General features: G+C 45.9%; 3 protein-coding genes across 3 annotated transcripts in view; all 3 read left to right on the top strand.

The window, feature by feature from the left end:
- LOC126521932 (glutamate receptor ionotropic, kainate 2-like) overlaps positions 1–25,626 on the top strand; it is a 401,025-nt gene that overhangs the window by 251,641 nt on the left and 123,758 nt on the right. The gene's annotated exons all lie outside the window — the stretch shown is intronic.
- LOC129382324 (uncharacterized) lies at positions 1,791–7,445 on the top strand. Its single transcript, XM_055066177.2, has 2 exons — positions 1,791–3,008; positions 6,646–7,445. Exons 1-2 carry the CDS (start codon positions 1,870–1,872, stop codon positions 7,007–7,009), a joined length of 1,503 nt encoding a protein of 500 aa, XP_054922152.2. The 5' UTR covers positions 1,791–1,869; the 3' UTR covers positions 7,010–7,445.
- On the top strand, positions 14,942–19,601 carry LOC129382325 (uncharacterized). Its single transcript, XM_055066178.2, has 2 exons — positions 14,942–16,200; positions 18,937–19,601. Exons 1-2 carry the CDS (start codon positions 15,062–15,064, stop codon positions 19,298–19,300), a joined length of 1,503 nt encoding a protein of 500 aa, XP_054922153.2. The 5' UTR covers positions 14,942–15,061; the 3' UTR covers positions 19,301–19,601.

Here is a 25,626-nt window from a genome sequence, read left to right as displayed (position 1 = left end):
GGCTCTCCTCGGTCGCTTTCGGCATATCCGGCGTCCGCGGCGTCTCCGGCGTCTCCGGCGTACACCTTACCAGCCAGTGGACAAGTGCCAGTCGCGGTGGGCGTCGTGAGCACGGCTGCACTCGCCTTAGTTTTGGTCACCTTTGCGCTGATCTGGCTAGCGTCCGCGAACTACTCCTTCCTCCGCTCAAAGAACACGACTGACGCGTCCTTCTGTTGCCCCAACGAAGCGGCCCAGCTGTATGCCGTCATCGATGACACGGTGTCGCCCTGCAAGGACTTCTTCGGTTACGTTTGCAAGCGGGCCATCCAGGACGGTGTCATCGAGGCCAGCGTCATCGTTGACGCATTGGTAAGAACCGGTCACAAGCCGGAAGTAGGCACGATAGTTTTAGCACACGCGACCGTCCTCTGTCAGTTGCGTGTGGTGCATATGTCCGCGGCGCCACTAAATACCACATCATCATAACTTTAGTGGCTGCCCTCGCATGGTGTGCAGGCTACCACGCCAATTCGCTGTCGTGACAGGCGTGAAGCCAGTGATAACATTTTAACATAGGTTATTCACAGTGAACATTCGCTTCTCAGCACAACGAACAACCCCTCAGATGGTACCGCGGCTGGCTGGATTAAAAAAGCGACCACTGTTCGCGTAAATCTAAATTCGTGCGAAGCAGCAAGAAAGAATACAGAACCAGCGCTTTTTATTGTCTCATCTTTCTCCCTACGCGCTTTTCCTAACAGTGAATCTGCACCACCTTGCCCAGTTCCGAATTTTGGCTGAGGTTCTAAGCGACCGTCGCCTTCACGAAGATTCATGCTCCTTTTATATTATTGTTGCAATCTTTATTTCTTAACGTCCGACAGACCACTACTGCGTCTTTGATGCGTGTTAGCAATGGTTATGGTTTGCCGAGATTTCACACTACTTATAAATGTAACACTTTAATATCCACGTTGTTACCAGAAGACTGAAATATAAGCTGTCCCGATGAAGTAGCGCACAGCGACGTCTAACAACATTTTTTCGTTCATTGTGCTTGTGGCCGAAGCTATTTCAATTGTTTCGACAACATAAACTATGTTTTAACAATGCTGTGACCTCGGCTTCAGTTTTCCTTATGGCTAATTGAGATAAACAACAAGAACTCGTGCAAAAAATTTGAGGTATCTCTGAAACGAATTTGTTAAATTATAATATAGTCGAACGGACGTATTTTCGCGGCTCCGTGCACATAAAAAGCCATGCTATCTACATGTGAGCTAAGGCAACTATAGTGCACTGAAGTAAACGCAATGATCTGTTTTACGCAGCATCGGAAAACTTTCCTACATCCCATGGTGGGATGGAGCAGCCATTGGCGTTCTTGTTTAGGTCAGAACTCAACGCGTTTGACGCGAGCAGTAGTCCTTTTACTTAGCTTTCTTATTATTTTGCTTGGCTTTAAGAACCGCAGTTGCTTAACTCATAACGACATTAAGCTCCGTAGATAGAGACACAAATCGATCATTGTACTATACTGTATAGATTATCGCACTCCGCAGTGAGTCGGGAATATCCTCTTCAACGTCGCTAGATAAAGGAGCTCTTCTTTTTTCACTCTCGTATATTTAGCCCGGAAAGATTGAGGTGGATGTTCAGGCACGTGATACTCCATGCGAAAAATGACGCGAAAATTTCACTACATTTTCCTGCGATTTCCTTCCTCATTTTCCACGACAGGACAGAATCGCTGCAGACATCATCAAGGGTACCGGAAACTTTACTTCAGCAGCCGCGAAAGCGCTTCACGGATATTTCACGTCCTGCTTGAGCGAAGTGTGGCAAAAAGACCTACGGCATGAACAGGTGACTTCCGCCATCGTGGCCATGGCTAATGTTACGAGTGGCAGGATGACGCCCGCCGACCTTCTGCGGTTCGCACTGAATGTGCAATTTCGGTACCAGATCGACTTCTTCTTTGGTGTCGTTTTCAGCCTGGCTTCTGTCGAGTTTGAATGGAACTTCATGCGGGAATTGACCTTCGTGTACTACTGCAGCTACGATTGTTTCAACGCGGCTCTTTCGGGCGTGAACGCTAAAATGAAGACAAATTACACTCGGCAGGATATCGGCGACTGGCAACAACTTCTTCCACATCAGAGCGACGCTGGGGAGCCCGGGAACATCGCGACAAAAGAGCTCCTCGACGCCTTCGGGGGCCTGGACGTTTCTCTGTTCGAGGCTATTATGAAAGAGATTTATCCGGATTTCAGCGACAAGCACCTTATATATTCATCTGCCAAACGGGCTCTTCTCGCAGAAATTGGGATCCTTTGGAATGTCTCCGCTCAGCCGATGTCGCTTTGCTACATGCTGACGTGCGTAGTAATCAGCGCGACGGTAGAGGTCCAGGAATGGTCGGTGCTAGATTTCCCGACGTCACAGATATGGCAAGTATGTACTAGCCAGTCGAGCCGATTCACTGAACTGTGGCGCAGGGCCTACGTGGACGCCCTCACAAGCCCGGCAAAGGATGCCCGAATGCGCTCAATCTTCGCGGAAACAAGGAAGGCCCTCCTGCAATACGGGCCGCTACTGCAGATCATGAAGGCCGGTAACGACACGGGCAAATTCGAGGCTTTCGTCCGGAATGCGTCCCTGCTGCTTCCGAACGACCTCTTGCTTAGTGACGTGCGCGTGCCCACACTGCCACAGCACGGTTTTGTGGACAACTACTTCCGAGCTCTGAGCTTCGACTTCGACGTCAAGCGCGAAGCGTGGCGTCGAGGTGCGCCGCTCCATGATGAAAACGATGACTACGAACTCTGGAACCGCATGGTGCTGGTGAGCGAGGACTTGTACGTGTCGCCGATCGCGTACGCTTTCCTGAGCACCGTTAACGCCAGCCGCGCCTTGCTCGCCGACGCACCGGTGGTCGCGGCTCGAATGGCAGCGTTGCTGTGGAGGACAGTAGTTCAACACCAAGGATGGTCGTCGCGGACACTGGCTGCAATCGAGTATCACAGGTGACTTTTCACTTTCGTAGGCCTAAAAAATGCCGTATGCTACCCATACAATTTCTCACTAGAACACCTGGAGGGAAATCTGGTGCCATCGTCTATGGGAATTTCCTAAGGGGCGCTGTGCCGTCATGGGAATGATGGTATATGTGTCTGCGAGGCTTGTGTTCGCTGGTGTTGTAAGAGACTTCGTCTAAAACGTAGATATGACTACACAAATGATGCGTTCTTAAAGTAAGATCTTCATAAAATGTTTACATTCACGCATATTACATCTTCCAGTGAAGTTTACTCACCTACCTTGCATAACCAAGCGAAGAAAAGCAAGAACCGACGACAAGGGGTGCGATCGGAGATGGTTGTTCGGCGCGTTCGTTCGGTTACCGGCGCGTGCGATTGGCCTACTCCGCGCCGACGTCGCCAGCCGCGGGGCGCCGCCCCGTATTTGGTGACGTCAAAATGACGACACGCTCCTGTCAATCATCCGCCCACCGACCATTTCGTCCGAACGCGACGGGAGTTGAGAAGTTTGGAGCGATCATACGGCTTCGCATGGCGCGTCTGGTGGATTGGATTGGATCCAACAGGCGGCCTTTTCGGCTGCGAAATAGCACGTTTGAATCGAATCCATAGTTTAATTCGAGAAAATGGCGCTTCCGTTGGGAACTTAGGTTGTTGCGCTGGCGTTTCTAGAGGAAGGAGGAGAGCGGGTGGCGGTGCGAAACGCGTATGAAGAAATGGCAGAAAGTGAATTCCGGCGTCGTTTTTGTTTCTCGAAACAAATAATTCGTTGGTTGTACAGATAAATCGACAACATCATTGGTGCCAGCGAGCCACTGGAATGTTGTCGCTGCCCCTTGAAAAATGCGCCACTCCTCCCGTCGTTTTCTTTTTCTTTTTTCTTCTCGCTGTGCGCGACACCACCTAGGGACGACGCAAAGAACCTAATAGTTATAAATTGCAGTAGTCAAAAGTACTACTATTTGAAAACGTGTTTGGGCTTGAGAAGATAAAATACGTTTTTTTAGGTAACGATTTCATTCACTTGGAAGACGAGAAACATTTCGTTTTGTAGTATACTGTCTGCAAGCAGACGACAAACGACGGAAGTAAACTTCCGGGGAGGTCACCGCTTCCTGATTGGCTGCTCTCTCCGCCCCGCTGTCACAAATTTTACATACTGCAACTTTGTGACGTTGCAGACTGAACAGAACGCGTATCGAACAAAATATCTCCGATCGCGCCCCTGTTCCAATGCAAGCACGAATCTTGTCGTCTGTCCTCCAACTTTAGCGGCCCGCTGATACTTTTTACGTTTCATACATTTGTACATGCAATGATACGTTCTCGTAGTTAAACAAGGCATGTTTTATGTAATAATAAACCTAAACAGCTTTTTAGGTGCTGTTTTAGTAGAAAGTTAATCACTGTGACAGACGGAACTGTGCTTGCCTGGCTCTCCGAAAACCATGCTATTCCGAAGTCGCAATATGCCGGCGTTGCCATGCATACCACAGCGCAGCAGCGGCAGATTTCCTTCTAGGTAATAGCGTGAGAAGCTCGATGATGGTACCATCCGTATGAAGCCAGCGCACAATCAATGCAACAGACAATGAATTCAAGCCAATGAATCCAAGCCATTCCGTTGGCTTCATCTGGTTTTTGTCAAAAAAAGAACGCGATCTCTCTTTTTTTTAGTTATTGATTGGAATCGAGCTTTCGAGGTAGCTTCATACCTGGTTAAGTGGTGAGCCACAATGTGCGCACTTGATCATGTGCTACGTTGCAGTTCAGAAAATTCATCGTGTGAACCCGTATTCACAAAGCTTCTATTTCGTGTGCTTGATTTTAACGTTCGCCGTTGACGCGCCTGGAACTCGCAGTACAGGTCCACGTGATAGCGCTAAGATCACTGCGGCGATGACCGATATCAAGCAGCATATACAAAAGGTAATTTATGAATACAGACGCTGATCTTGGTAGCTTCATATTGTGTAGGTCAATCACATTAGCCTTGATAAGCGTTACTAAGCCATCTGTTATCTCGCAGGACCAATATAAACAGTAAAGCAATTTGTTTAGAGGTGCTGTTTGGTAATAGGGTTGCTAAGCACAGGTAGAGGTCCTCATTACCTACATTAGGTAAAATACATGACTGCATTGCATTTTTTTTCGACACTTGATCTTGCGTGAAAAATGAAAAGTCAATATTTGTCAATACATATCAGCTTTTAGATCTCGCCTACGAAATTTTCTATATATAGAACATAATAGATATCGCATCTGTTACAATCATGTCATTCCAGCCAACCGTAGGGGGCTTTGTAGTAACCATCAATGCATTTGTTTATGACGTTGTTCTGTGAGCTGCTACATGGGCAATTAAATGGGAAATCTAAAGCAAGGATTCGGAATGCACTGCAGAGCCGGTGTGACATAATGTAACATGCTTATCTCTTAATGCTGAAAGTTGATGTGCCTGCGTATTTGAGTGTCGGATTAGATTGCTACAGCTGGTTCGCCTCGAATCATGCTTACTTATTTCAAAAAAAGAGTCGTCGTCATAACATTCATAGGAGTTGCAAGAAAAAAAAATGGGGTACGCCGTTTACCTGTTCATTGTGCACCACTCATGGTGATAGCAGTCACACGTGAGCCATTTGATGGCGCATCTGTTCACGTCAGCAGTGGTGCCAGTTGACCCGCGTGAAAATAATTAAAACCGCCAAAGGAAGTTTCGAGCGAGGGGAAGGCGCGACCTCGCGAAGGTGCTGCAAGTGGAACAGAACGAGAGACGTTGACTTCAAGAAATCCAATGAATGAGCATGTCTGACTTCTGGGTAAATGTGCGATAAAAATAATGAATGAATGTGTGTTGTTTAGTGGCGCAAGGGCCGGGTTTGGCCAAACAGCAACAAGACAGTACGATAAATATACTACGTAGTTTTACAAAAAAAAATTGCCAACAATATTGAAAGGCTGCTAAAGAGAAAAGTAATGTCAGCCCTGTTAGTAACTTGCCTTTCCACAGTATAAAAAAAAATTACGTAACGCCTCATTGTACCGCGAGAAGAAGTTTTGCAAGCCATAAAAGAATATGACTCAGAAGGAAAGAACGAGTGGCCACGCCTCCTTGAAGTTCCCGTTCTGGCTCTAGGTGACGTCATGAATTTTGAGGGCATCTGCTCAGGTTAGGTTAGCTTGTGATCGGTAAAAAAAACAAAAAGATGTCTGCGTTGCATTTTACACATTAAAAAAAAAAACTTTGCAAGTGTCAAGAGCTCTTTTGCAGAACCGCAACGCCCCAAGTACTAGGAGATACGTTGAAATCCACGACGTATCACTTTACGACGCGCTGTTATTGACGCGAAATTCAAATGAAATCTGGCCTTCGTGTTCTTTCTTTTCTTTTTCTTGTAGTTATCACGAAATTATTAAACACAGAGTATTGAAAGAACACATGTCACTGTAAACAGATTTATTGCTTCGATTTGGCGTCGCTCTAAAATTGCGGGAACAGGGAGCATATTCACAACGTGTCGATCAAAAAGAGGCCCAGCGTGAACTTTAAACGGCTGGTTGAGGGAAACACCTGCCAGTGATACCAGTGAACTTAAAATTGTATGTTTTTCTTTTTTCGTAGACAATGCATGCTGAAGTCTTTTCGTGCGAAGACCGACGTAGCCAATGTACTGCTGGAGAACTCCATCGCCCTGCAAATAGCTGCAGGCCTAGCGTCCGGGGCCACGGACATTTCTACCGAAGGTTCACTCTTCGGCGCCACACCGGACTGGTTTGAAATGAAGCCGGTCTGGAGCCTGTACATGAACTCCAAGGCGCGGTTTTTCTACACTCGCTACGCATATTTCTGGTGCATCAAATACGAACACGCTTCGATCTACATCAACGAACCCCTGAGGCGCAGCGCGGACTTTGCAGCCGCTTTCAAATGCCCACCTTTTCAGGAAACCGCCGTTAGCAGTGCGTGCTGGAACAACATGCGGTAGTCACCAGATGCTTTTCTCTGATCGTCAATTTTCTGGCGCAGTGATGCAATGCAGGGCCATTACAATCGAGGACAAGGAACTGTATTTACGAGCAATGTTATCGCCTTTAATTAACTTTCAGTTTTCTCAGGGGGACCAAGATGCTTCTTTTTTGACAGGGTAGTCTGTGGGCCCAATTCAGGAAGCTTCAATTTTGGCGTTCATGTCTTTGTGCGGTCGCAGGTTAGTTTTGTCTGCCATGCGCATATGGAAGACATTCCACGCTCATCTTTAAATAAATAACGACGAGTGTGCTTTGCTTTGACATGTGTTTAGCGAGCGTGTGTCTTGTTATCAGCTCACGTGAGAGCTTCTGACGTGTAAGTCACTGGTTGTGGTAATGTAGTCAAAGGAGAGGGGTGACAGATATGTGCAGAATGCAAGTGAGTAACACTAGCCGAAGAAAAGCGGTCTCAGCCTGAAGCTAACATTTCGACAAGAGAGTTCTCTTCGTAAGTGCGAAGGAGAGACCCTCTTCTCGAAAGGTTAGGTGAAAGCTGGGGCTTTCCTGTAGTTGTCATTGTTGATCGCTACTGGTGATCGTACAGTCTTTCAATCGCGCCATCTTGCCTAAAGGCCTAGCGTGCCTAGCACCGGCACAGCGGAATCCTTGAGTTCATTAAATTAACATGCCATCTCAATTCGTCAGTGCCACGTTTCTTGTCTATTCAAGTGAAAAGTTGATTGAGTTGCTTGTTTAAAAAATTTCTGTAAAAGGGGCTAATCGGCAGTAGTTCATAGTCAACAGCGAATAAGGCGGAAGGCGCTTATGATAGCTTCGCTGGCTTAATGAAGAGATCGAATGTGTCTTTGCAACTGAACGAGTTTAGTACTTTGTAAAGAGGTGAGGGGACATGCCATATGCTTCTGTGTTTCCTTCCCTTTTTTCCTGCTCAAATGGTGAAAAATGAAACGCGGGAAATAATGTACGCATACCTGTTTCTCGAAATTGAATGCAGAGATTTATAAAAGTGCCACCATATAGTGTTGGCCGGCAACTGCAAACACAGTGTTCTCCGGCAGCAAATATATCTGTTTTCCGTTCTTACTTTTTTCTTTCCTTATGCTGACCCACCTTCATTCTAGATGCCTTCATTTGTTAACTCGAAGAATGGTACGCCGCTCGCTTATTTCGAGTGCAGCTTAATCTGTTTCGAAATAATTTTTAATTGTCACTTGCTCTTTCCGTCTTTATCTTTTGTATTTCTCTTGATTAAGTGTTTGCTGTGCAGTCAGAAGATGACGGTCGTATCGACCTTTCGATAGGGAGAACGAATAGGAAGACTCGTTCATTAGCTGGCGCTAATCCTACCGCAAACCACTGCGTCTCAATCAGAGGATCGTTGAAGGATAAGGGGTGCACAATCTGCGAGCCCTTAGTCTGGTTCACCGGAGATGCCTCGTTGGTTCTCGTTTATTGTTGAGGCCGCGCATCGTGTTCACTGCACTGCATGCACTGCACGTAACTGGCAATTGATACCCGGTGTGGTGGCTTACTAAGCGTTACTAAGCCCGAGGGCGCGGGATCGAATCCCGGCCGCGGCGGCCGCATTTCGGTGGGGGTGAAATGCAAATACGCTAGTGTGCCGTGCATTAGGTGCACGTTACAGATTCCCTGGCGGTCAAAATTAACCTGGAGTCCCCCACTACGAGTTTGGATCAAAATAAGAAAAAGAATAAATGGCAAGTGTACACACAATGGCTACCTAAAATCTACTTTGCACTCACATCTCCAGCAACCGCAAGCAAAGTAAGGTAATATTATGCTCGTGTCCCAGATCTTGCATAATGTATATACCAGAGAAACCTTCTTTTTCTTTTGAACATGTTAAGAATCTTACCGTAATAGCAGATACTACTAGCTTCCCAATTTTTATTTTTATTTCAGGTTTAGTACGAACAGTTCTTTGAGGCCTGTAAAAGGCGTTGTTCCGCCTTCCCGCGTGTATTGTCCCTATAACGTAAACCTATTCCAATATGTTTTTATTCCATTCCCGTGTCGTCAAATTTGTGTCACCGCCGACGCAAGCATCGGGCGGTCATCCGCGGGGTTGCATGAACAGTTCAATGAAACGCTCTCCTCGTTCATAGGAGATCGCTTTTGTTACTTGAAAAACGTATAGCGTTGCCTACAAGGAGCGGCTTGTCTTATCTAATTGGCTGACAATAGGCCAGAATCACGCACAAACGGAGAGGGATTCGATGGGGCTGAGCCACTGCTCTGAAAATCGATAACTGGATGAAGAGGGTGGTACCGGCGTCTGCGATTGGTCCGCTTGCCCTTGCTTAGCTTGAGGTGGCTGGTCGAAAATTGCGGCGGCATGCAACGGAAGGTTAATAATGCCGCTAAAAGGGATCCTCAGCAAAGAAAAGTTGTATGAGCGAGGTCATAAACGGGCCAAAAGTGCTCGATAACGTTACACGGCAACGTAAAAGGTTTATTATAAGCAAATAAACCCCTGCTCTCGGGCAGGTGCGAGTCGCCAGTGCCTGAGCGTTCGGCGGTAGCCATCTTTTATTCCTTTCGGGACGGGGCAGCCTGTGGCTATTCAGAAGAACATTCAGTTTTGTTCGGCATATTAATGCATCTTTAACGCATACTTGTCACTTTGACGTAGGGAGATTTTGCGGTTTTGTGACGTCGCGTGATAGGCAGGTGAAGTGGGTGTGGCGCGAAAGCTTTTGACCAATAGCCGATGGCTAATGGCGAAAAGGTGTCGAATCAGAAATAACTATTTTTCTTTTGTTCGGCCAAATCATGCATAATTAGTGTGTGCACGTCATATCAGGTGGGGAGGTGTCACGGTTTTCGTGACGTCGTGTGACAGGTGAAATGTGGGTGTTCCAAAAACGTTTTTGACCAATCGCGGAGGGCTGATTGCAGAATGAGAATAGAACAGTTTGGAATAGTTTTACGTTATAGCGCCCTATGTAAAAATGCGAAAATTCTGGAATGAAAAATCAGAATGGCCAAGTCGCGAATTAGTGAGTTTAACCAAGGAACCTTTTTTTTTTTTTTATTATTGAATTTGCGGCGCAAGCTCCGACTGCTAAATTGAAACTAGAGCAGTAGTGAAGCTATGTTTGCGCAGCCATCAATTGTAAGACAAGCTCAAGTTTAGATATATTCGGCCTTAATATGTGCTACGAAATACACCGGAGTTCGACATTGGTTCTTTGGGAAAAAAAAGTTTAAGAAAGCATGCGCCATGCAGTTCTATAGATTATCTCAACTGTAATATCAATGCATGTTTGAGCAGGATTGAATGACCATATCTCGAAGGCGGGGCTACTTCTCTTATCCTTTATCACAAATGATTTGCTTAGAAGGGATTGAGGTCGAGAGTACTTTGGTTTACTACATATCTTTATTCATATAGGAAAAAAATAAGCACAGTACAGTGACTGAATAAATATTGACTCCATAACGCCACAATGAAACTAATAATGACATCAATGCTTCAACTACGATTTTTATTTACGCCTGTCAATGGGGCTACTTAATATATGCGCTTTATATAGTCATCTGCTGGGCAAAGTCGTCCACATTCTAAACAAATCGTAGCTAGGATTAGGAGGATTTCTGCTCGGCAGAGAGCACTTGTATACCTGCGGACTTCCATTTGGCGGTATGAACGTGTGCGTTAATGTGAATAAATAAAAATACAATCAGTGAATATTTTTATTAGCCATCTGGAAATTGCAATTTGTTGATTGACTAAGGTCTGAATTGCATTATATGTTTCGCGATTATAGAGCGAATGATGATGACAATCTGCTCTGAGAGGTTCTGACTTGAAGGAAAATTTCCCTCCTTCTCCATTCTCACAGTTTAGTGTAGCAAACCGGATGTTCGTCTGAGAAGTATTTCCTTTCCTTGTTCTCTCTCACTCTGGAGAGGCCAGCCTGAATGATCCCCTGGCATGCAACCCCAGGTGTAAAGTGGTACCACAGACACCACTGCTTCGTTGATACCCCGGCTTTTTTTTTTTCAGTTCCTGTCTAGAAATTTTTTCTACGTTAACTGCACTTATTTCACACATATTAGGAATACTACGCCGATGATAGAGCCAGCGAGCCCCAGTCATCAATATTGACTGCACATCGCCGTCTGTATTTGTAAGCGTTTCATTGGTGCGTCTGCCCAAAACCAATAGCGTGGCGCACAATCCCGTTCTCAGCACGGTGCGCACCCCCAATATTCCTATCGTCCAACACGCAAATAGTGAAGAAAAACACTTCATCATCGATTTTTCTTTTTGAGTTTTTTGCTCGCGCGGCGCGTTGGCTCGTGCGCGTTACTAGCTTCTGTGCTGCACAAGCCACGATTGTCAGCATTAAGAAAACATACTTCAGGAAGGCAATTACATGGATGGATGGAATATAGCCATTGCTGATATTCTATCTTTACGAGCCTCCTCTCTACGACATGATCAAAGGGATGTTGGTGTAGCTGTTTTGACGTTTGTAATTGAATCAGGACCATTTTTCTTGCTAAATTGTTTAACCTTTATCTGTCTTCATTTGTATAATTTTTTTTTAAATTTCTCGTTAGTGTTTCTTTCTAGACTTAATCTATTTTACTAACCGACCCGATTCTTGGAGATTTCCCTGTAGTGGGTATGAGCCACTCGTAAATGAAAAAATAACCAACGAACCAAGTTCCTGATCCTTGTTTTATTCAGTACAAGTAACTGGCAAGCAATATAAAATATGGCAATATACAGTATGGCAAGCATGCCGAAATGCTTGCCATATGTTCTACATCTTCCTTCTATCGTCATAGTCACCCATCATGCGCCTCTTTCTTCCCTCTTTCTTTCCCTCTTCCCCTTCCCCCAACCCCGAGTAGCTGGCTAGAGGAATGTACCTCAGGCCGACCTGTCTGTATTTCGTATCATTAAAGTTCTCTCTCTCTCTCTCTCTCTCGCTCTCTATCTCTATCTCTCTTTTTCTCTCTATCTCTCTACAAACACGCCTTTGCTTTGATTATAATGATGATGTTAAGTTCTTTCATAATTAGCGCTAACACCTGCGGAGAGTAGGTCAAAACTCGCATGTATTACGATAAAAAATCAAAGACAATTGAAAGATTAACGAATCATAAATCAAATAGAGTGATATATGATGCAGTTGTCGGCTTTCCAAACGAACACTAATCTTGGAGGCCCTAATGCGGTCGATGTTGATGCGTTGTTTTGTATTTGCTCTTCTTTCATTCGCACCGTCGGCTTGCTGTTCGATTAAAGGACATTTATCTCGCTAACGTTTGCTATGTAACTGAATAACATTCATTAAGAAATTAGCGCCGTTAATTAAGTTCACGTCGATGGTCATGTTAACAAAATATTTTTGAAAATTTTCAATTCTTCTTGGCCAATCACCTGCTGTTGGTACCTGCTGTAGCAATAGAAGGTTAGGAAACCGAAGAAGAAGAAGAGTGGCACGACGAAGCGAAGCCTTCCGCGTTCAGCGCAAGACGAACTCAGAGAATACCGTCGTCGGTTGTCCAACGACTACAACCGGCCGGAAACAACGAGACCATGAAACGAGGCAGCCCAATTTATGAGGACATATCGCATGCAGTCAGCGGTTCACCACCGTCCAGACAGCCCTCGTCGCAAGACAAAGGTATGCGATCGATCCAGAAGGCGCCAAAGCTCGGACCTCAAGCTCCCGAAGAAAATAGTTCACCCACTTCTGGGTGTACTCCGGCCTCGCAACCTTCTTCACTGCCGACGAAACAAGTCCGAGCATTAAAGAAAAAAACGGAGACGGAAGCGCGCACTCTTAAACCGAAGAGCTTGTCGCCGACGGCCAGCAGTTCCAAGAAGACTGGTCTATCCTCGCCGGAGCCTAAGCCAACTAAGGCGCGTGAGAAGGTTCCGAAGATTAAACCACCGAGTCATCGCAGTAAGAAGAAACATTTCACAGTTAGCCCTAACCAAACTCGTGGAACGTACCCGCCGCTGACTGAACGAGTACAATCGACGGAGAAGAGGCCGGAGATGGGGATTGAGGCTGGAAACGACGAGCGACCACCGGTTGCCGCCAGCACTTTCCAGACGGCCGGACATTCCACGCCTCTGTACAAAGAAATGCAAGCCAGGAAAGTGATCCCGGAGGTCGAGCCACAGTTCTTGGAAGATGATGAACAGCCATCATCTGCAGCAGGCTCTCCTCGGTCGCTTTCGGCATCTCCGGCGTACACCTTACCAGCCAGTCGACAAGTGCCGGTCACGGTGATCGTTGTGAGCGTGGCCGCACTCGCATCTATTTCGCTCGCCTTTGCGCTGATCTGGCTGGCGTCCGCTAACTACTCCTTCCTCCGCTCAAAGAACACGACTGACGCGACCTTCTGTTGCCCCAACGAAGCGGCCCAGCTGTATGCCGTCATTGATGACACGGTGTCGCCCTGCAAGGACTTCTTCGCTTACGTTTGCAAGCGGGCCATCCAGGAGGGTGTCATCGAGGTCGAGTTCGCCGTAGACGCATTGGTAAGAACCGGTCACAAGCCGGAAGTAGGCAGGATAATTTTAGCACACTCGACCGTCCTCTGTCAGTTGCGTGGGGTGCATATGTCCGCGGCGCCACTAAAGACCACGTCATCATAACTTTAGTGGCTGCCCTCGCATGGTGTGCAGGCTACCACGCCAATTCGCTGTCGTGACAGGCGTGAAGCCAGTGATAACATTTTAACATAGGTTATTCACAGTGAACATTCGCTTCTCAGCACAACGAACAACCCCTCAGATGGTACCGCGGCTGGCTGGATTAAAAAAGCGACCACTGTTCGCGTAAATCTAAATTCGTGCGAAGCAGCAAAAAAGAATACAGGACCAGCGCTTTTTATTCTCTCATCTTTCTCCCTACGCGCTTTTCCTAACAGTGAATCTGCACCACCTTGCCCAGTTCCGAATTTTGGCTGAGGTTCTGAGCGATGGTCGCCTTCGCACAGATTCATGCTTCTTCTATATTTTTGTTGCAACCTTTATTTCCTAACTTCCGAAAAAACACTACTGCGTCTGCGATGCTGGATAGCAACGGTTATGGTTGGCCGCGATTTTAAACTATTTGTAAATGTAACATTTTATTATCCGCGTTGTTACCAGGTGACTGAACTATAATCTGTCCTGATGAAGCAGCGCACCGTGACGGCTAACAATATTTTTTCGTTCATTGTGCGTACGGCTCTAACTATTTCAATTGTTTCGACCACACGTACTATATATTAGCAATGCTTTGACCTCGAATTCTGTCTTCCTTATGGCTAATTGAGATAAACAACAAGAACTCGTGCTAAAAGGTTGAGGTATCTCTGAAATGAATTTGTTAAATTACAATATAGTCGAACGGACGCATTTTCGCGGCTCTGTGCACATAAAAAGCCATGCTATGTACATGTGAGTTGAGGCAGCTATAGTGCATTGAAGTTAACGCAATGATCTGCTTTACGGAGCTTCGGAAAACATGCCTAAATCCCATGGTGGGATGGAGGAGCCATTGACATTCTTGTTTAGGTCAGAGCTCAACGCGTTACACGCGAGCAGTAGTCCTTTTCCTTAGCTTTCTTATTATTTTGCTTGGCTTTAAAAACCGTAGTTGCTTAACTCATAACGACATTAAGCTCCGTAGATGAAGACACAATTCGATCATTGTACTATAGTGCATAGATAATCGCACTCCGCAGTGATTCGGGAATATCATCTTCAACGTTGCTAGATAAAGTAGCTCTTCTTTTTTCTCTCGACTATTTAGCCTGGAAAGATTCAGGTGGATGCTTACGCAAGTGATACTTCGTGCGAAAAATGACGCGAACATTTCACTACCTTTTCCTGAGAGTTCCTTCCTCATTTTCCATGGCAGGACAGAATCGCTGCAGACATTATCAAGGGTACCGGAAACATTACTTCAGCAGCCGCGAGAGCGCTTCACGGATATTTCACGTCCTGCTTGAGCGAAGTGTGGCAAAAAGACCTACGCCATGAACAGGTGACTTCCGCCATCGCGGGCATGGCTAATGCTACGAGTGGCAGGATGACGCCCGCCGACCTTCTGCGCTTCGCACTGAATGTGCAATTTCGGTACCAAATCGACTTCTTCTTTGGTGTCGTTTTCAGCGGGGCTTCTGTCGAGTTCGAATGGAACTTCATGCGGGAAATCACCTTCGTGTACTACTGCAGCTACGATTGTTTCGACGCGGCTCTTTCGGGCGTGAACGCTCAGTTGAAGACCAATTACACTCGGCAGGATATCGACGACTGGCAGCAACTTCTTCCACACCAGAGCGACGCTGGGGAGCCCGGGAACATCGCGACAAAAGAGCTCCTCGAAGCCTTCGGTAGCCTGGACGTTTCTCTGTTCGAGGCTATCATGAAAGAGATTTATCCGGATTTCAGCGTCAAGCACGTTATACACTCATCTGCCAAAGGGGCTCTTCTCGCAGAAATTGGGATCCTTTGGAATGTCTCCGCTCAGCTGATGTCGCTTTGCTACATGCTGACGTGCGTCGTAATCAGCGCGACGAAAGCAGTCCAGGGATGGTCGGTGCTGGATTTCCCGACGTCACAGATCTGGCAAGTATGTACTAGCCAGTCGAGCCGATTCACTGAACTGTGGCGCAGGGCCTACGTGGACGCCCTCACAAGCCCGGCAAAGGACGCCCGAATGCGCTCAATCTTCGCGGAAACAAGGAAGGCACTCCTGCAATACGGGCCGCTACTGCAGATCATGAAGGCCGGTAACGACACGGGCAAATTCGAGGCTTTCGTCCGAAATGCGTCGCTGCTGCTTCCCAACGACCTCTTGCTTAGTGAAGTGCGCGTTCCCACACTGCCAGAGCGCGGTTTTGTGGGCAACTACTTCCGAGCTCTGAGTTTCGAATTTGACGTCAAGCGCGAAGCGTGGCGTCGAGGCACGCGGTTCCATGATGAAAGCAGAGACTACGAACTCTGGAACCGCATGGTGCTGGTGAGCGAGGGCTTGTACGTGTCGCCGATCGCGTACACTTTCCTGAGCACCGTTAACGCCAGCCGCGCCTTGCTCGCCGACGCACCGGTGGTCGCGGCTCGAATGGCAGCGTTGCTGTGGAAGAGAGTTGTTGAGCACCATGGATGGTCGTCGCGGACACTGGCTGCAATCGAGTATCACAGGTGACTTTTCACTTTCGTAGGCCTTAAGAATACCGTATGCTACCCATACAATTTCTCACTAGAACACCTAGAGGGAAATCTGGCGCCATTGTCAATGGAAATTTCCTAAGGGGCGCTGTGCCGTCATGGGAATGATGGTAGATGTGTCTGCGAAGCTTGTGTTGGCTGGTGTTGTAAGAGGCTTCGTCTAAAACGTAGATATGGCTACACGAATAATGCGTTCTTAAAGTAAGATCTTCATAAAATGTTTACATTCACGCATATTACATCTTCCAGTGAAGTTTACTCACCTACCTTGCATAACCAAGCGAAGAAAAGCAAGAACCGACGACAAACTGTTGAAAGCGAGCAGGAATCTTGTCGTCTGTCCTGCAACTTTAGCGGCCCGCTGATACTTATTACGTTTCATATATTTGTACATGCAATAATAAGTTCTCGTAGTTAAACAAAGCATGTTTTTGTTTAATAATAAAGGTAAACAGCTTTTTAGGTGCTGTTTTAGTAGTAAGTTAATCACTGTGACAGACGGAACGGTGCTTGCCTGACTCTCCGAGAACGATGCCAATCCGAAGTCACAATATACCGGCATTCCCATGCATACCACAGCGCAGCAGCGGCAGATTTCCTTCTACGTAATAGCGTGAGAAGCTCTATGATCGTACCATCCGTATGAAGCCAGCGCACAATCAATGCAACAGACAATGAATTCAAGCCAATGAAGCCAAGCCATTCCGTTGGCTTCATCTGGTTTTTGTCAAAAAAAGAACGAGATCTCTCCTTTTCTTTTAGTTATTGATTGGAATCGAGCTTTCGAGGTAGCTTCATACCTGGTTCAGTGGTGAGGCACAATGTGCGCACTTGATCATGTGCTACGTTGCAGTTCAGAAAATTCATCGTGTGAACCCGTATTCACAAAGCTTCTATTTCGTGTGTTTGATTTCAACGTTCGGCGTTGAAGCGCCTGGAACTCGCAGTATAGGTCCACGTGATAGCGCTAAGGTCACTGTGGCGATGACCGATATCAAGCAGCATATACAAAAGATTATGAATACAGACGCTGATCTTGGTAGCTTTATATTGTGTAGGCCATTCGCATTAGCGTCGATAAGCGTTACTATGCCATCTGTTATCTCGCAGGACCAATATAAACAGTAAAGCAATTTGTTTAGACGGTGCTCTTTGATTATAGGTTTGCTAAGCACAGGTATAGGTACTCATTACCTACCCTAGGTAAAATACCTGACTGCAGTGCATTCTTTTTTCGACACTTGATCTTGCGTGAAAAATGAAAAGTCAACAATTGTCAATATATATCAGCTTTTAGATCTCGCCTACGAAATTTTCTATATATAGAACATAATAGATATCCGATCTCTTACAATCATGTCATTCAAGTCACCGTAGGGGGCTTTGTAAAAACCATCAAAGCACTTGTTTATGACCTTGTTCTGTGATCTGCTACATGGGCAAATAAATGGGCTATCTAAAGCAAGGATTCGGAATGCACTGCAGAGCCGGTGTGACGTAATGTAAAATGCTTATCTCTTAATGCTGAAAGGTGAAGTGTCTGCGTATTTGAGTGTCGGATTAGATTGCTACAGCTGGTGCGCCTCGAATCATGCTTACTTTTTTCAGAAAAAGAGTCGTCGTCATCACAACATTCATAGGAGATGCAAGAAAAAAAAAGGGGGTGCGCCGTTTACCCGTTCATTGTGCGCCACTCTTGGTGATAGTAGTCACACGTGAGCCAGTTCATGGCGCATCTGTTCGCGTCAGCAGTGGGGCCAGTTGACCCACGTGAATAGAATTAAAACCGCCAAAGGAAGTTTCGAGCGACGGGAAGGCGCGACACCGCGAAGGTCCTGCAAGCGGAACAGAACGAGACACGTTGACCCAAAAAAAACTCCGAAGGAATGAGCATGTCTGACTTCTGGGCAAACGTGTGATAAGAATAATGAATGAACGTGTGTTGTTTAGTGGTGCAAGGGCCAGGTATGGCCATGCAGCGCCAAGACAATGCGATAAATATACTACATAGTTTAAAACAAAAACATTTGCCAACAACATTAAAAGGCTGCTAAAGCGAAAAATAATATCAGCTCTGTTAGTAACTTCCCGTTCCACAGTAGCGAAAAATAAAAATAATGTAGCGCTAATTCGTACCGCGAGAAGTTTTGCTAGCCATAAAAGAATATGGCTCAAAAGGAAAGAACGAGTGGCCACGCCTCCTTGAAGTTCCAGTTCTGGCTCTAGGTGACGTCATGAATTTTGAGGGCATCTGCTATGGTCAGGTTAGCTTGTCATCGGTAAATAGAAAAATGGCTGCATTGCATTTTAAACAATAAAAAAAAACTGAATTTTGCAAATGTCAAGAGCTCTTTTGCAGAACCGCAACAGCCCAAGTAATAGGAGATACGTTGAAATCCATGACGTAGCACGTAACTACGCGCCGTTATTGGCGCGAAATTCAAATGAAATATGGCCTTCGTTTTCTTTCTTTCCTTTTTCTTGTAGTTATCACGAAATAATTAAACGTAGAGTTTTGAAAGAACACCTGTCACTGTAAACAGATTTATTGCTTCGTTTTAGCGCCGCTCCAGAATTACGGAAACGGCGAGCACATTGAAAACGTGTCGATCACAAAGAGGCCCAGCATGAACATTAAACGGCTGGTTGAGGGAAACACCTGCGCATACCGGTGAGCTTAAATATGCATGTTTTTGTTTTTTCTCGTAGGCAATGCATGCTGAAGTCTTTTAGTGCGCATGCCGGCGTAGACAAGGTACTGCTGGAGAAATCCGTCGCCGTCCAAATAGCTGCAGGCCTAGCGTCCGGGGCCACGGACATTTCTACCAAAGGCTCACTCTTCGGCGCCACACCTGACTGGTTTGAAATGAAGCTGGTCTGGAGCCTGCACATGAACTCCAAGGCGCGGTTTTTCTACACTCGCTACGCATATTTCTGGTGCATCAAAGAGGAACGCGCTTCGAACTACATCAACGAACCCCTGAGACGCAGCGCGGACTTTGCAGCCGCTTTCAAATGCCCGCCTTTTCAGGAAACCGCCGATAGCAGTGCGTGCTGGAACGACATGCGGTAGTGGCCAGATGCTTTTCTCTAATCGTCAATTTGCTGGTGCAATGACACCGTGCAGAGTCAATACAAACGAGTACAAGGAACTGTATTTACTAGCAAAGTTATTTATCGCCTGTTCTTCGCTGTTCCGTTTTCTCAGGGGGACCTGGATGCTTGTTTTTTTTTGGCAACGTAGTCTGTGGGTCCAATTCACGCACCTTCAATTTTGGCTTTAGTGTATTTGTGCGGTCGCAGGTTAGTTTTGTCTGTCATGCGCATACGGAAGATGTTTCGCGCTCATCTTGAAATAAGTGATTTCGACTGTGCTTTGCTTTGACATGTCTTTAGCGAGCGTGTGTCTTGTTATCATGTCACGTGAGAGCTTCTGACGTTTGAGTCTATGGTTGTGGTAATGTAGTCAAAGGAGAGGAGTCACAGATAGATGCAGATTGGAAGTGAGTAATACTAGCAGAAGAAAAGCAGTCTCAGCCTGAAGCTAACATTTCGACAAGAGAGTTTCTTCGTAAGTGCGAAGGACAGACCGTCTTCTCGAAAGGTTAACCGAAAGCTGGGGCTTTCCTTTAGTTAAGTCATTGTTGATCGCTAGTGGTGATCGTACGGTCTTTCAATCGCGCCTACTTGCCTAGCGCCTAGCGTGCCCAGCACCGGCACAGCGGCATCATTGAGTTCATGAAATTAACCTGCCATCTCAATCCTTCAGTGCCACGTTTCATGTACGTGCAAATTCTTTCAATATTAAGCCGCTTGGAGCCTATTTATAATTTGAGTGATATCACGTATCATACCACATTTACATCACCTGTTGTTGGTACGCTATATGACTATTCAAGTGAGAAGTTGATTGAGTTCTTTGTTTAAGAAATTTCTGTAAAAGGGGCTAATCGGCACTAGTTCATAATCAAGAACAGCGAATAAGGTGGAAGGTCTTTACGATAGTTTCACTGCCTCAATGAAGAGATCGAATGTGTCTTCGCAACTGAACGAGTTCAGTACTCGGTAAAGAGGCGAGGGGACATGCCATATGCTTCTGTGTTTCCTTCCTTCTTTTCCTGCTCAAATGGTAAAAAAAGAAACGCGGGAAATAATGTACGCATATATACCGGTTTCTCGAGATTGAATGCAGAGATTTATAAAGTGCCACGAAATGGTGTTGGCGTGCAACTCAAAACACGAGTGTTCTCCGGCAGCAAATGCATCTGTTTTCCGTTCTGACTTTTTTCTTTTATTATGCTGACCCACTTTTATTCTAGATGCCTTCATTTGTTAACGCGAAGAATGGAACGCCACTCGCTTATTTGGAGTTCACCTTTATCTGTTTCGAGTGATTTTTTTAATTGTCACTTGCTATTTTCATCTTTATGCTTTGTATTCCTCTTGATTAAGTGTTTGCTTTGCAGTCAGAAGATGACAGTCACATCGAGCTTTCGACGGGGAAAACCAGAAGCAAGAGTCGTTCATTAGCCGGCGCTTATCCTACCTCATATCAATGCCACTCAATGAGAGGATCGCGGAAGGATAAGGGGTGCACAATCTGCGATCCCTTAGTCTGGTTCACCGGAGATGCCTCGCTGGTTCTCGTTTATTGTCGAGGCCGCGCGTCGCTTTCACTGCACTGCATGCACTGCACGTAACTGGCAATTCATACCCGGTGTGGTGGCTTAGAGGCTTTGGAATTGCGTTACTAAGCCCGAGGGCGCGGGATCGAATCCCAGCCGCGGCGGCCGCATTTCGATGGGGGCGAAATGCAAATACGCTAGTGTGCCGTGCATAAGGTGCACATTAGAGATTCCCAGGTGGTCAAAACTAGCCTGGAGTCCCCCCTTAGCCTACGGGTAAATAAGAAAAAGAATAAATGGGAAGTATATACACAATGGCTACTTAAAGTCCACTTTGCCCTGCCAACACATCTCCAGCAACCGCGAGCAGAGTAAGGCAATATTATGCACGTGTACCAGATCTTGCATAGCGTATATACCAGAGAAACCTTCTTTTTCTTTTAAACATGTTAGGCATCTTACCTTGATAGCCCATACTACTAGCGTCCCCATTTTTATTTTTATTTCAGGTTTAGTACGAACAGTTCTTTATGGCCTGTTAAAGGCGTTGTTCCGCCTTCCCGCGTGTATATGTAGAAAAGGCGAAAATTCTGGAATGATCAATCAGTATAGCCAAGTTGCGAATTCGCGAGTTTTACCAAGGAACCTTTTTTTTCCGTTATTCAATTTCCGGCGCGAGCTCCGACTGCTAAACTGAAACTAGAGCAGTAGTAAAGCCATGTTTGCCCAGCCATAAATTGTAAGATAACAGAAAGTTTAGATATATTCGACCTTAAAATGTGTTACGAATAACATCGGCGTTCGACATTGGTGCTTTGGGACAACTTAAGTTTAACAAAGCATGCGCCGTGCAGTTCTATAGATTGTTTACTTTAACATCAATGCATGTTTTAGCAGGATTTTGTGACCATATGTGACCATAATGGTCATAATGACAACATGCAGAAAAGAAATTTCACGTACGCAACCAGAAACACCGATATTTGGTACATACATTCATTCAGAGCAGATTACGGACGGCATATGCTCAGAAACACTCTTCCACATCTCTTAAACTTGTGCCAACATTACAGTGTAAATCTCCAACGCACCCGGCCAAAAGATTTGGGTCATTTTGTTTCAGTTATACGCGAAAGGGCGGCACTTTCTGCTTGAAATGTACGACATGATATTATGCACATCGCTTTGCTTTTTAGAATTGTACATATATGTAAAAATTGTCATTTGTGATATTCCTTTTTGTCTCTACTCATATGCTTGTACTGTTTACCTTTTTTTCTAAACATCATGTATTGTATCGGGGAGGCGAGAGCCCGTCAAGCTGGATATCTAGCTTTTTCTCTCCCCCTCCCACATCCTTGGGATGGAAAATAAAGGCATTATTATTATTATTATTATTATTATTATTATTATTATTATTATTATTATTATTATTATATCGAAAGCGGGGCTACTACTCTTATCCTTTATTACAAATGATTTGCTTAGGAGGGATTGAGTTCGAGAGTACTTTGGTTACTACATATCTTTATTCATATAGGAAAAAAATAAGCATAGTACAGTAGCTGAATACATATTGACTCAATTGCGCGACAATGAAACTACTAATGATATCCATGCTTCAACTACGATTTTTATTTACGCCTGTAAATGCGGCTACTTAATATCTGCGCTTTGTATAGTCCTTATCCGCTGGGGAAAGTCATCCACATACCAAACGAATGGCAGCTAGGATTAGGAGGATTTGTGCTAGGCAGACAGGACTTGTATAACTGCCGACTTCCATTCGGCAGTCTGAACGTGTGCGTTAATGTGAATAAATAAAAATACAATCAGTGAATATTTTTATTAGCCCCCTGTAAATTGCAATTTGTTGAGTGACTAAGGTCTGAATTGCACTATATGCTTCGCGATCTTAGAGCGAATGGTGGTGACAATCTGCTCTGAGAGATTCCGACTTTAAGGAAAAATTTCCCCCTTCGCCATTCCCGCATTGTAGGGTAGAAAGCGGATGTTCGTCTGAGAAGTATTTCCTTTCCTTCTTCTCTCTCACTCTGGAGAGGTCAGACCTGGATGATCGCCTGGCATGCAACTCCGTGAACTGGGTGATACCACAAGCAGCACTGCTTGGGTGACACCTCGGCTTTCTTTTCGGTTGCTGTCTAGAAATATTTTGCTACGTTAACAGCACTTATTTCAGGCAGGGGAGAAATATTGCACTAATGATAGAGCCAGCGAACCCCAGTCATCGATATTGACTGCACATCGTCGTCTGTATCTATAAGCGTCTCATTGGTCCCTCTACGCAAAACCAATAGCGTGGCGCACGAAACCGTCCTCAGCATGGTGCGCACCCGTCAATGTTCCTAACGTCCAAAACGCAAATAGCGAAGAAAAAGCCTTCGTCGTTGATCTTTCGTTTTGAGTAATTTGAACGCGCGGCGCGTTGTCTCATGTGCACTACTAGCTTCTGTGCTGAACCAGCCACGATTGTCATCATTAAGAAAACATACTTGAAGAAGACAATTACATGCTGCGGGATGGAATATAGCCATTGCCGATATTCTATCTTCACGAGCCTCCTCTTTACGACATGGTCAAAGGGAGGTTGGTGTAGCTGTTGTGACGTTTGTAATTGAATGAGGAACCGTTCCTTGATAAATTGTTTATTCTTTACCTGACTACATTTTTATATATATTTTTTTTTCAATTTCTCATTGGTGTTTGCATTAGACTCAAACTATTTTCCTAACTCACCCGATTCTTGGCGGTTTCCCCGTAGTGGGTATGGGCCACTAGTAAAGGAAAAATAACCAACGAACCAAGTTCCCGATCCTTGTTTTATTCAGTACAGGTAATTTTCTCTACCACCACGCCTGTGCTTTGATTATAATGATGATGATAAGTTCTTTCAGAAATAGCCCTCCGAAGGATAGGTCAAAACATGCGTGTATTCCGATAAGAAATGAAAGACAATTGAAAGATAAAGGAATGATACATCAAACAGAGTAATGTGTGATACAGTTGTCAGCTTTGCAAACCAACACTAAGGTCACTTGGAAGCCCTAATGCGGTCGATGTTGATGTGCTGTTATGTATTTTCTCTTCTTTCATTTGCTGAGTCGGCTTGCTGTTAGTTTCAAGGACATTTATCTGGCTAAAGTTTTCTATGAAGCTGAATCACATTCGTTAAGAAATCCGCGGCATTAATTAAGTTCACATCGAAGGTCATGATTAAAAAAATTGTTTCATAATTTTCTATTCATCTTGGCCAATCACCTGCTGTTGCTACTTGCTGTAATCATAGAAGCGTCAGGAACCGAAGAAGAAGAAGAGTGGCACGACGAAGCGAAGCCTTCTGCGTTCAGCGCAAGACGAACTCACAGAGTACTTTCGTCCCGTGTCCAACGACTTCAACTGGCCGGAAACGACGAGAACATGAAACGAGGCAGCCCAATTTATGAGGATATCTCGCATGCAGTCAACGGTTCACCACCGTCAAGACAGCCCTCGTCGCAAGACAAAGGAATGCGATCGATCCAGAAGGCGCTACAACTCGGACCTCAAGCTCCCGAAGAAAAGAGTTCACCCACTTCTGGGTGTACTCCGGCCTCGAAACCTTCTTCACTGCCGAGGGAACCAGTCCAAACAATAAATAAGCAAACGGAGACGGAAGTTCGCACTCCTAAACCCAACAGTTTGTCGCCGACGCCCAGCAGTACCAAGAAGACTGGTCCATCCTCGCCGGAGCCCAAGCCAACTAATGCACGTGAGAAGGTTCCGAAGATTAAATCACCGAGTCCTCGCAGTAAGAAGAAACATTTCACTGTTAGCCCTAACCAAACTCGAGGAACCTCCCCGCCGCTGCCGGAACGAGTACCATCAACGAAGAAGAGGCCGGAGATGGGGATTGAGGCTGGAAACGACGAGCGAACACCAGTGGCCGCCAGCAGTTTCCAGACGGCTGGACCTTCTACGCCTCTGTCCAAAGAAATTCAAGCCAGAGAGGAGAGCCCGGAGGTCGAGCCACAGGTCCTGCAAGTTGATGAACAGCCATCATGTGCAGCAGGATCTCCTCTGTCGCTTTCGGCATCTCCGGCTTCTCCGGCGTCTCCGACGTCTGCGACGTCTCCGGCGTACACCTTACCAGCCAGTGGACAAGTGCCGGTCGCGGTGATTGTTGCGAGCGTGGGCGTGCTCGTCTCAATTTCGCTCGCCTTTGCGCTGATCTGGCTTGCATCCGCGAACTACTCCTTCCTCCGCTCAAAGAACACGACTGATGCGTCCTTCTGTTGCCCCAACGAAGCGGCCCAGCTGTATGCCGTCATCGATGACACGGTGTCGCCCTGCAAGGACTTCTTCGGTTACGTTTGCAAGCGGGCCATCCAGGAGGGTGTCATCGAGGTCGAGTTCGCCGTAGACGCATTGGTAAGAACCGGTCACAAGCCGGAAGTAGGCAGGATAATTTTAGCACAGTCGACCGTCCTCTGTCAGTTGCGTGGGGTGCATATGTCCGCGGCGCCACTAAAGACCACATCATCATAACTTTAGTGGCTGCTCTCGCACGGTGTGCAGCCTACCACGCCAATTCACTGTCGTGACAGGCGTGAAGCCAGTGATAACATTTTAACAGGTTATTCACAGTGAACATTCGCTTCTCAGCACAACGAACAACCCCTCTGATAGTACCGCGGCTGGCTGGATTCAAAAGCGACCACTGTTCGCGTAAATCTAAATTCGTGCGAAGCAGTAAAAAGGAATACAGGAGCAGCGC

This window comes from Dermacentor andersoni, chromosome 6 (genome assembly GCF_023375885.2).
Source record: "Dermacentor andersoni chromosome 6, qqDerAnde1_hic_scaffold, whole genome shotgun sequence".
Lineage (NCBI taxonomy): Eukaryota > Metazoa > Arthropoda > Arachnida > Ixodida > Ixodidae > Dermacentor > Dermacentor andersoni.
Note: the sequence above shows the minus strand (reverse complement) of the source record. Positions and strands in the feature narration are given on the sequence as shown.

Coding starts and splice junctions, on each gene's coding strand:
- LOC129382325 (XM_055066178.2), top strand. CDS start 15,062: ATGGCTAATGCTACGAGTGGCAGGATGACGCCCGCCGACCTTCTGCGC. Junction 16,201..18,936: donor GCTGCAATCGAGTATCACAG/GTGACTTTTCAC, acceptor TTTTTCTCGTAG/GCAATGCATGCTGAAGTCTT.
- LOC129382324 (XM_055066177.2), top strand. CDS start 1,870: ATGGCTAATGTTACGAGTGGCAGGATGACGCCCGCCGACCTTCTGCGG. Junction 3,009..6,645: donor GCTGCAATCGAGTATCACAG/GTGACTTTTCAC, acceptor CTTTTTTCGTAG/ACAATGCATGCTGAAGTCTT.